Genomic DNA, 12321 nt, shown 5'->3' with positions numbered 1-12321 from the left:
TACAAAGCTATAAAACGAGGGTGCTCCAAAGAAAGGCCGATCAGATGACGCATCAATTGTGAATTGAAACGTTTTCAATAACCACTCGACTGCTTTCTCAGCTGCTTTTTACTTTGCTCCTAGAGTGAAAAAGCTGGTTAAACAGGTTTCACCGTCTGTCTGATCACAATAGACACACAGACACTACAGGATTCCCTTCAAGCACAACTTGAAATGTATAAAAAAAAAAGGCTAAAATTTGATTTCCACAAGTATCTTATAAAAGAATCTTCTATTTCTCAAGAAATTTGCAGTTGACAATCAAGAGCAAGCGAACAGAAACCTTACAGTGTGTATTCTGACTGATTCAAAAAAACAACGCAGTCAAAGCATAGGGACTTAAAGTGTAAAGGCCTTCAGCCGGCTTCCTGTAGACACTAATTAAGTGCTTTTCGGCTCACGTCTTTGCTCGGTTTCAAATCCAAAATGATGTCACATTGGCATAGGTTCTTTACCAAGAGGAACTCTGCCTTGTCTCATCTACTCATCCCAAAAAAAACACTAACTTTCTAGTAAACAAACACAATGTGGGCATCCCCCCCCAACAACCTGTAATGAAATCAAATTATTTCTTATAACTGATGCAACACAAGTTGGATTTAGCTCCTGTGACGCTGTCGGCACAGGTTGCTGATGTGGGCCACTTTTGAATTTGACATTAGGTGTCATAATGAAAGTTAAACCAGTTTGCATAAAATCAAACCAGGTTAAGGTTGGAGGTCGACCAAACTCTAGTTAGCATTAGCAGAAACTACATGGTTGACATGGTGCAAAGAGAGCAAACAGAAAACAGTGAGGCTGCCATCAATGAAACAAAATGCAAACACCAAAATATGGGAAAGTCACGCTCCAATTTCTCTTTTCAAAGTACTGAGTTTGGTTTTGCAGCAGTGCGCTCTCTTTCTTTCTTCCTTTCTTTCTTCCTTTCTTTCTTCGCCCTCCATCCCAACCTCCCTCTTCACCTGTTCGTATTTAACAGTCAGCTCTGAGACGAGGGGAGATGTCGATCTCCCTGCATGACGCAGCACTTTCTGGAAGAAAAAAACCGATGATACGCCGCCATCGACCTGATTTAACAAGGCAGCTCAACTTCTGGCGTGAAGGTCTCATTTATGTGTCAATCAAATCAGCATCGCTCCTTTAATCTCACTCCAACTTCCCAGAGTGCCGCTGGGCGCCTCAAGACCACCTCTTCAACAGATTGAGAACGCGCCATGAGATTGGACGAGTTCCTGAGGTGTGATGGCACACAGCAGGGAGCGTACCGAGTGGATGACTGAAAGCAAACACTTCTCTGTGTGAGGCAGAAAGATTTACTATGTTTTTAAAATGCATGATAACCATCTGCCTCATCCTCTACGCTGTCAGTGCACGGACAATGAGATGAATGCGGCAATAAAAAGTGCTCCACGGTCGGGGGTTTGAAACCATTTCATCACCATCCATCACCTATTGAACCCCCAACTGAATGTCATTACGTTTAGCTCTCTCCTTCCAGCTATACAGCGTTTTAATCCTCGTATTCTCATCTATTAGAAGCCTCCCGTTCTTTGTTGATAATACTGAGCTGTCAATCACCGTGTACTTCATCCAGTTCCTAACTCCTATCTGAAATGCAGCCCTCGACAGGATGCATATGCAAACAAAGGGAAAAGCACCATTCCCACTAATGAATTCCCCGTAGATTTGCTCCATTTATCTGAATTAATTCCAGGCGTCTATTATTGTCACAGGAGCGGAATGTTCTCTGCAAAGACACGCACATCAGACCTGAAATGAAAAAGGCAAACCCTCGCCAGCACTTGATCCAAAGATGAATACAGAAGACAACCTCTTAATCTTTTTCTACCTGAAACACAGAATATCCAGCTCACATAATGATTATTATATCTGCACAGGAGCCAAGAGGATAGTTATTTTGTGTCTTATGATGTCAAATGAAAAGCTCATCAGTTTAGTGTTGGTCTAAACTACAGACCTGCACCCTCAGTTTAGTTTTGGGTCCTTTATAACTTTTGAATTTAACAAGTTAGGCAGTTAGAGTTGATGTTATGGGAGGAAGTGTTCCAGCAGAATATGTAGAGTAAACTATTATATATATATATCCTATTGTTGTAGGGAATACCTACCCTGTAAATACGCAACTATACACACTTTGAACATTTAAATGTAAGTTTCTTTTCTATAGAGTGCTGAAGATATGATGTATTTTTGTAGTCCAACCAGGACTTGTTCCCTTGACAAAAAGCCAATAGGATCCTTCCATTTGATTTGGATTATTCCAAACATTTATGATACTTACAGGTTTTGTTCATCAAGATAATATTCCCAAATGAACACCACCTTTTTTGTTTTTTGAAGCATTAATACAATTGGCAGAAGTATAAAGCTAACGTTAGGCTATAAAGGAACTACACCACGGTCACATGACCTCACATCTCCAGCTAAGCTAAAGAAGGACCAGCGTTCTAGTGAAGACGTTTATTTGACTCATTTAGATACTTTTTAAGACACGCAAAAGCTTCTAAATTCACTGACCTATTTTATATCGTAGAACCAAATGTTAAAATCTATTAAGCTTTAGTTAACCACAGACCTTATTTGAGGCATGTAACCAAAACCATATTCAAAGCGGAACCAGAAATGCTAACCTGCTGACTCATTTCCTGGTTTTAGGACTCATTCTGAACTGTAAAGAAGAGAAAAATATAAAACAGATTCTGGTCCCAGAAGTTCTTTATGTAACAGTTTCATTGCTGTAGTAAAACAAAGGTCCTGTATGAGTTGTTGCTCCGGCTACAGCACTTGTGAAAGCCGGAGAGACACCTTGTCTAAAAGATAAAAAGGTTGAAGTGCAGAGTTCAACAGCTAAAGTTTAACCCCACGTCAGTCTGAACTACCTGCTGCTTCACTGGGAGTGTCGAGAGCTCAGTGCAAGTGGTTAATTATAAGCTTTAGTGACGTATGCAGGTGAGTGATCTGCTCCACAGACATTCATTATGAACAGCAGAACCGTAGTAACAGGATGTAAATGTCTCCTCGCAACGTCCCGTCCTTTGATTCTTTAGTGTGCTCTGAATAACATAAAACAAGATGTTGAAATGTTGAGGCAGAACATCTTCAATTGAAATAATAATTAAGTCTATTCTCATTATAATTTGGCATTTCAGATGAGTTTGCTTTGTTTGCAAGAGGCACCATCTGCCCATTGTTTAGTCACGCTGAGCCCTTTAATGAGCAACTGGTTCTTCAAACCTTCAGTTCATCCGCTAATTATAGTTTTTAAAAACAACACCTCCAGGGCTGGGCTTTCTTTTTCTTTTTATTATCAAAGAGCATTTTAGAAATCATTCATGGTTGCAGAATTCTCATTTCCAGTCGGCATCGATCGTTGTTTTTGGCCGTAAAAAAAAGGTGCAAACGTTTCCTGCAGCAGGTTATTTTTGTGTAACTTACTGATCAGTTTTTAAAAGCGAAAATAAAGATTTAATCTGAGTTTTGGTTAATTTGTTCTCTGCAAGCCTTCCTCTGTAATCTTTGGACTGGACTCTGGGTTTTTCTCGTTCAACAAGATCAACAGAGTCTTCTTTAAAGAAAGTAACCAGCAGATTGCATCAAGTCAACATCAAGAATATTCAATGTTTTTAGCTTGATATTCTGAATCAGGACCATCAGGATTTGGACTTAGTGTCTTGTGAGTAAGTAAACCAACATTTTATATATTCTGCTGCTCGGCTCACTTTCAGACTGTCAACATTTATCAGGCTCAACTCAAAAAGCTTCTGCCTTCTCAGCTGATGAACTGAAATCTGTGAGTTTATATTTGCAACTTTTGTTTACTGCAAAATGTTTAAAAGCTTAAACTTTTTAGATTCAATAAAATACTATAAATCCCAGACTCTACACAGTGTCTATATAACCATTAAGCGTTGGCTATAAATCAGTAACCCAAACAATATGTAGAGGCACAGATCCTGTTCAGCTGCTTCACTCAAATGCTGAGTTCAAGAATTGAATATCTGGAAGGCCACATTTTTCAATTTCAGAAGCCAATGCTGACGTTTCAGTCTGGTGATTAAACTAATCATGACAAACAGCCTGATTTAGGTTATTGATCTACAAGAGTGTGGCATCATTCCACTCTGCCTGCTGGACTTTGCAGAGAGTTGCAAAAATATCTGCAACACAAAATATCTGATAACATAAAAGGAACCGCATGCAGCATTTAGAAGGGATTTATTGGCAGAAATGGAATATAATATTAATAAGTATGTTTTCTTTCGTGTGTAAGCACCTGAAAATATGAATTGTAGTCTTTTTGTTACCCAAGAATGAGCCATTTATAAGTACATGGCTGCAATGTTTCTACGGCAGCCCAGAAAGGACAAACCAAACACTGGCTCTAAAGAGGGACATCACCGTAGTTCTTGGCACACGGATGAAGTTTCAGTTGGTTGCAATCTGAAACTTCACCACTAGATGCTACGTAATGCTACACAGCCCAACGGTCCCTCTGAATAATCTTAACTAATGCTACGAAGACCCCAAAAAGCTTTCAGGACAGCCCTACACAGGATCAATACCACAGAAATAACAGTAGTAGTATATGTGGTGTTTATACTGAATTTAAACGTCTACATTTATATGCATTCCCTTTTCATATGGTGAAGGGTGTTGGTGCAATTAGCTCCACAGAACAACTGATTCAGGGACAGCTAATGAGGTTCGTTATGCACAGAGAGGTTTGTGTTGCCAACTGGCCTCAGACATCTCGATTAAAAAAAGAAATAATTCAAATCACAGCTTCAAAGAACGTAGAGTTCCAGCCAATAGTTCCTCAATACCGTACATCAATGCCTCAAAGTTTCCTGTTCTTAGAAGCCACATCACAGCCAAGTGGCTAAATAGAAAAATATTACTCTTGACTAAATGTTTTCTTTCTCAAATGGTCTAAAAGAACCAACAGAGGACTCTAAAGTGTTATTAAGATATATTTCTATACACTGGAGATATCGATGCATTTGCTAAAAAGCATTGAAGGGTTTAAACAGCTTCTTAACAGTCTCATCTTTGTGTTGGGCAGCTTGAATAACATGCGACAAGAGACCTTCACATCACATCTGTCCTCCTGTCAGACACATGCAGATGTTCTTTCCAAGAGAAGAGAGGATGAACGAATGAATGATGATGATTTTTTTCTACTTCCCTCTTCACTATGACAACATCAATAGAAAAATCATTTCTATGAAAAGTGAGCTGATCTCTGGAGCATCATGAGTGAGATCAGCGTATGAACAGTGTGACATTTCAGACAAAACACTAAACAAACTGTTACCACTCAATACTCCAGACCCGGAGGACGTCTGAGGACAAACTCTCAATGTGTTGTTGTTGTTACATTACATTACAGTCATTTAGCAGACGCTTTTATCCAAAGCGACTTACAGGAAGTGTATTCAACATAGGTATTCAAGAGAACTACTAGTCACCAGAAGTCATAAGTGCATCTCCTTTCTTAAACAAGCATCTTAAAGCATAAACCAGAGCAAAAGTATAGTGCAGAGGCAGATTACTACGAAAACAATAATTGCAACAGACTAATACGAATACAATAAGTGCTACAAACTACTACGAATAGGATAAGTGCAGTAAACGAATACGAATGCAATAAATGCTACGAGGAAGGCTCAGGGTAGTACTTCTTGATGTTGTTGAAACCAAACTTCTCAGTTAAGTTCAGTTTAGCCAATTAAATTAGTTATTTCCAAGTTTTGAATGATTCTTTGCAAGATGAACTGATTGATAAGTCAACAGAAACAGAGTGTTAGTCGACTAGGAATGACTTTAGTCCAAAACAATCCTATTTGCGACGTTCATTAAAATCAAATATTTTTTCACATAAACACTTAAATACAATTGATATGGATTTCTTACATTTGAAGGGGAATTTAACAATAAAAAAAAACAGTGGGAATATGATGTAATAGAGACACTGTTTCTAAACTACCTCAGACATGCCTTCAGCAGGTTTGTACTGCACTTTCTCACAAAACCAGTGACCCCATAACATTTAGGAATGTCGCCATGCCAGTGAAACACTGACTGAAACAGCGTCACATCATTAACGGAAACCAACACCTATACCTGCTGTGAGAAGGGCCTCCACAAAATGTCAAACACTCTCAGCTAAATGTACCATTCTCTACTCTTACATTCAGTGTGAGCCTCTGTTAAGAGCGTCGGCTAAATGTTTGAAATGTAGATGAAGTGTTTTAATGAGCCTAAAGCTCAGCCCGCTGTCAGACCGGATCACTGGAAGTGTTTCTTCCGTTGCATTTAGCTCATTAGTAGTAAAAGTAAAGTGACTCTGAGCTGAACACAGTTGCTTATTAAAGAGGACTTTCACAGTCATATCTGCACTGGGTGCTCTAATTAATATGGCGGAAAGAGAGGCGCTGCTTTGGTGACCGACTCTGCACTGTCCCACTTAGAAATACGGGTCTACAGCAAATACTGTGAGCTCACACATAAATATGACCTCCTTACTTTTACACAGTTGAAACCAATTTACTGTGAAAAATCAGGTCACGGCAGGAAATCGGAGAAGGTGGTGGCATGAGCTGATGAAGTTCACAGTAAATTTAGTCGGGTTGACTTTTAAATTGACTAAATGCACCATTAGAATTTCTTAAACTATAAAGACGCGACTGTCACAAACGGCACTATTTTTATATGAGGATTTCACAATTTCATTTTTATATACTTTAGAAATCAGAGGTCCTAAAGAGACACAAAACCAACGACCTCTCAAATGTCATTCCAAATAAAAATGACACATGCTAATTAATATTTTATCAATGTTTTTGCATGTTCTCGGTACCAAATGAGAATATCTTTACAGTGTTGAAATTGCACATTTAAGATAGTTTTGGGCTGTAAAAGTAAAGCAACAAAAACAAAATGTCATTAATAGAACTATAAATCTGCCTCTTTCATTTTAGTTGTCCTGTACTGTTCAGGGATCATGAGAGTGTATGAAGATAATGAGGATAATAAATGAAGCTGCGATTCATCCCGTGAATACAGAGGGGAAATGAGTTGTTTGGGTCAGACTCTCTCAGGAGGAGCTCAAAGCTCTCTGCTGCAAAGCTGACAACACTTTTTACAGATTAAAAAAAATAAAAAGAAACATTTTTGTGACCTTTAAAACTGTCCGAGGGCTCAAAGAATGGACACTCAGTAGGATTATTATTATTATTATCAACAGATCTGAGTCCTCACAACAGATTATTTATGGGGAACGTTTCTGTTTTGAGAAGATACTTGTTTTTTAATAATCAAAGATGTTTAATGAATCAATCAATCAGGCTTCCATACTCTTTAAAATCTTCCATCGCTGTGCAGAAACTGTTGGAGACACATTCCTACATGAAATCTTACACAACAGTCTGTCTATAGAAATGTTTGCCAACCACTGGGTGTGGATACAAAGCTGGGTCTCAGGCAGGTTTTTTTTCTTTCTTCATTTTTGCTTGAAACTACAGGTTATGCAATGCAGCAAATACCTTCCCTTATCCCTCTCAGTGTATTTAAAGGTGAACTATATGCTGGCAGATAGATAAGCAGCCAGGAAAAAACGCCAACAATTTCCTAAAAATCAGCTAACACATCATCTTACACTCCTGAAAGGGGTTCGAGGTGCTAATGAGAATAAGTTTGTGAGTCTGAAGGCGATTAACGCTCTTCTAAATTTCATCAGTGTGTCAGCGTTTTACGATTTCAGCGTTATCTGGCTGCAATGAACAAGAAGAGAGAACAGTGGAATGCTTCAGAGACGAGGAGGACAGTAAACGCTACCTGGTGAGCCGACTACAGGTGCTCCACGTTATGAAGTACGTCAGGTTAAAGTGACATCAACAGGTTTCTTCTATCTTACGTATTTCAAATCCAAATATGAAGATTTTATCCAGAATGTTGAGCCCCTTTACACAAATGAAGAGATTTGCATAGAGGATCTGGATTATCTTTTCATGCGATCGGTCAGTGTGCAAGCCTCCGTGAGTGAGTGTGGACCTCCTTGTCTGTCCGCGGCAGCAAACCGCAGAATATTTCGTGTTGCCAGTTGCGTTCGATGCTCAAGGACCTCTCGTGGTTGCGGTCAACTTTTATTGCCCGTTTTATAGTTTTATATTGACTTATTGCTTGTCCCCGGCTGGTAGCCATAACACAGCTGAGTGCATCACCGAACCCCAGACACTGTAAAGGAACCATAGACTGTATGTCAATGGGGAAATAAGTTTGCTCTCTTTTAGTATGTGGGACGGTGTGTTTTGGCTAAAAGCTAACAGCTAACTGAACTACGGTTTCAAACACTGCTGAGTACATCGCCGACAGCTTTGTGAGTTTAATTATGTTTTTGGAAAGATTGTATGAAATGTCTTAAACGCCGACTTTAAGCAGATTGCCTACATTTTTCATGGCTTGGTTTGGAGTTTGAATGAAGTGTGTTTGACGACGTCTTACAGCTTATTGGTGTCTAGATGCTGGGTTTTATTCATTCAATCACACAATACAGCAGTGGTTGTTGCAGACACACCTAGTGGGAATCTACACTCTACTGAGAGCGCCTCTCTAGTTGAATCTGTATTTTGTCAGGCACGAGATCTCCGTCACAAGAAAGACATTACTCACTACTCAGACATTTGGACTTCTTGTTCAGCAGCTGATTTTACTATTTCCGTCCTAAGATGAGTCACTCTGCTTGAAAAGGGAACAAGAAATGCCTCAACATGAACCAAAACCAAACAGATAATACCCTCCGGTGACTCACCATAGGAATCATACACTCACACACACTCTCCTGCCGGTTCACACCCACTGGTTGTACACACCCAGTTTACAATGAGGTGCTAATGTGTCTGTATTCATTATATATTATTTAAAAAGGTGGAATCAGTAGAACTTAACAAGCACACAATGATCATACTTCAGTAGGGGTTTGTAGGTGCTGAACACCACCAGTCACTCTGCAGTAACAGGATGTGATCAAGCGTTTTCACACCACTGATGCAGCATTTCAAAGACAGAGGGAGTTTAAACTGTGCTGGGAAAAAAAAAGGATCAATACTGATCCTCTTAAGGATACTGTTCAGTTCAACGTCCCAGTTGGGATCCTGTATCCACATAAAGCCGCTAATGCTATACAGTTGTTGAACTATAAAAAATATATAAAAAGGGGAAATTGTTCATGTAAACTACCTACTAAATGCAACAATAGTCGTAGCCAAAGTCTGGCTGCCAGAGACAGTAAAACACTTTTTCATTTGGATCCAACAAAGACAAACCACTTGAAATAAAACACAATATCTCAATTGTATATTGGACATTTTTTAGATATAGATGGTATTGTTTTTACTTACTGCATCGGCCATTGTTGCAGGACATCATAAGCAATATGCAGAATTAAAAAGAAGTGGAAAGCACAAGTTTTATGCCAGGTTTGGAGCACAACCTGACACAAAGTTTGTTACAGTAAAGGTGTCACCGTTAGCCCGGATATTTGGTTGACTCTGAAGGACACTAATAGACTGAATATATATATATATATATATATATATATATTCAGTCATACAAATAACGTTATTAATATTATTATTTAAGTGGACACACCTGCAAATCTGACACATGCATTTGACCACAAATATAATAACTATGACCTGATTTAATTAAAGTATTCGTTTTAGTTTGTTTCTCTACTTTTAAAGGTGCTATATAAATAAAGTTATTATTATTTATTATTCAAGTGGTCACACCTGCACATCTGACACATGCATTTGACCACAAACTATGACCTGATTTAATTAAAGTATTCATATTAGTTTGTTGCACTTATTGTTTTAGTTTGTTTCTCTACTTTTAAAGGTGCTATACAAATAAAGTTATTAATATTATTTAAGTGGACACACCTGCACATATGACACATGCACGTGTCCACACCTGATTTAAATAAAGTATTAGTTTGTTTATGTCCTTTTAAAAAGGTGCTATATAAATAAAGTTAATATTATTATTATTATTATTATTATTATTATTATCAAGTGGTCACACCTGCACATCTGACACATGCATGTTGGTCACACCTGATTTAAATAAAGTATTCATATTAGTTTGTTTCTCTACTTTTAAAGGTGCTATACAAATAAAGTTAATATTATTATTATATATTATTCATTATTCAAGTGGCCACACCTGATTTAATTAAAGTATTCATATTAGTTTGTTGCACTTATTGTATTTGTTTCTCTACTTTTAAAGGTGCTATACAAATAAAGTTATTATTATTATTATTATTATTATTATTATTATTATTATTATTATTATTATATATATTCAAGTGGACACACCTGCAAAACTGACACATGCATGTTGGTCACACCTGATTTAAATAAAGTTTTAGTTTGTTTCTCTACTTTTAAAAGGTGCTATACAAATAAAGTTATTATTATTATTATTTAAGTGGACACACCTGCACATGTGACACATGCATGTTGCAGACCTGCACATGTGACACATGCATGTTGCAGACCTGCACATGTGACACATGCATGTTGCAGACCTGCACATGTGACACATGCATGTTGCAGACCCCCTCTCACCCTGAGCGATGGCTGTGGACTGGAAGCTCTGCAGCTCCTTCAGCAGGCAGCTCCTCTCGGTGGCCTGCAGCCGGTAGATGAAGTCCTTGGCCCCGCTGGAGGAGCTCAGCGGCTCCCTGGGCTCGTTCCTCCCGTGCGTGCCCATCCTGCAGCCGGGGACACGTCGCCCTGAGCCGGGCAGCAGCAGCAGCCTGTGCAGGGTCCTCTGGAGCATGGCTGCACCAATCAGATCAGCCCTGTCTGTGACGTCACTCTGCGGGGAGCAGCTCACTGCATGTCTTCTCTTCGTGGAGGCTCCGCGGGAAGAAGACAGAGACGAACCCCGCGAACAGAGAGAGGGACGCGACCGGATATCCGGAGGGGGGTTTCAGAGTAAGAGGAGGGGCTTCCGGTTAATCCTTTCATATTAAAAGCCACTCGCGAAACATGTCGTTATAAATAATAGCTTTATTTATATAATTATATGTATAAATATAGTTATTATATTTAATATATTATAATTAAAATATTAATTATAATGTATAAAATTATTCTACATTATTATAATGTAGAATAATTATATACATTATAAATAATAGCTTTATTTATTATGTTTATATGTATATAAATGTAGCTGTTATATTTAATATATTATATAAGATATTAATTATTTTATATTTAATTATTATACATTATTATAATGTATAATAATTAGATACGTTATAAATAATAGCTTTATTTATATAATTATATATATATATATAAATGTAGCTGTTATATTTAATATATTATAATTAAAGTATTAATTATAATGTATAAAATTATTCTACATTATGATAATGTAGAATAATTATTAATATTATAAATAATAGCTTTATTTATATAATTATATATATAAATATAGTTATTATATTTAATATATTATAATTAAAATATTAATTATAATGTATTTAATTATATACATTATAAATAATAGCTTAATTTATTATGTATATATGGTATAATAATGTTATATATAATCATTATAGACATTATTATAATGTATTTTAATTATAATATATTAAATATAATAGCTTTATTTATATAATTATATATATAAAAATGTAGCTGTTATATTTAATATATTATAATTAAAATATTAATTATAATGTATTTAATTATTCTACATTATTATAATGTATAATAATTATATACATTATATATAATAGCTTTATTTAAGTCGACCGGAATCAAGAAAAAACGGATTTCCGGCGGGGACTTTCAGAATAAGAGGAGGTGCTTCCGGTCAATCCTTTCATATTAAAGCCACTCGCAAAACATGTCAGCGTTATAAATAATAGCTTTATTTATATAATTATATGTATATAAATGTAGCTGTTATATTTAATATATGATAATTAAAATATTAACTATAATGTATTTAATTATATACATTATAAATAATAGCTTTATTTATATAATTATATGTATATAAATGTCGCTATTATATTTAATATATGATAATTCAAATATTAATTATAATGTATTAAATTATTCTACATTATTATAATGGTTTATTATAGGGTATAATAATGTTATATATAATCATTATATACATTATTATAATGTAGAATAATTATAAATATTATGAATAATAGCTTTATTTATA

General features: G+C 36.5%; 1 protein-coding gene across 1 annotated transcript in view; it reads right to left on the bottom strand.

The window, feature by feature from the left end:
• Positions 1–11012, bottom strand: part of tmem65 (transmembrane protein 65) — a 28454-nt gene extending 17442 nt beyond the window's left edge. The window contains exon 1 of the mRNA XM_054605624.1: positions 10695–11012. Coding sequence (XP_054461599.1) covers positions 10695–10908 — 214 coding nt within the window. The 5' untranslated portion in view covers positions 10909–11012. The remainder of the gene's footprint in view (positions 1–10694) is intronic.
• Positions 11013–12321: the final 1309 nt, after the last annotated feature.

The sequence above is a fragment of the Anoplopoma fimbria genome, chromosome 10 (genome assembly GCF_027596085.1).
Source record: "Anoplopoma fimbria isolate UVic2021 breed Golden Eagle Sablefish chromosome 10, Afim_UVic_2022, whole genome shotgun sequence".
Taxonomy (NCBI): domain Eukaryota; kingdom Metazoa; phylum Chordata; class Actinopteri; order Perciformes; family Anoplopomatidae; genus Anoplopoma; species Anoplopoma fimbria.
This window is presented reverse-complemented; position numbering and strand designations above follow the sequence as displayed.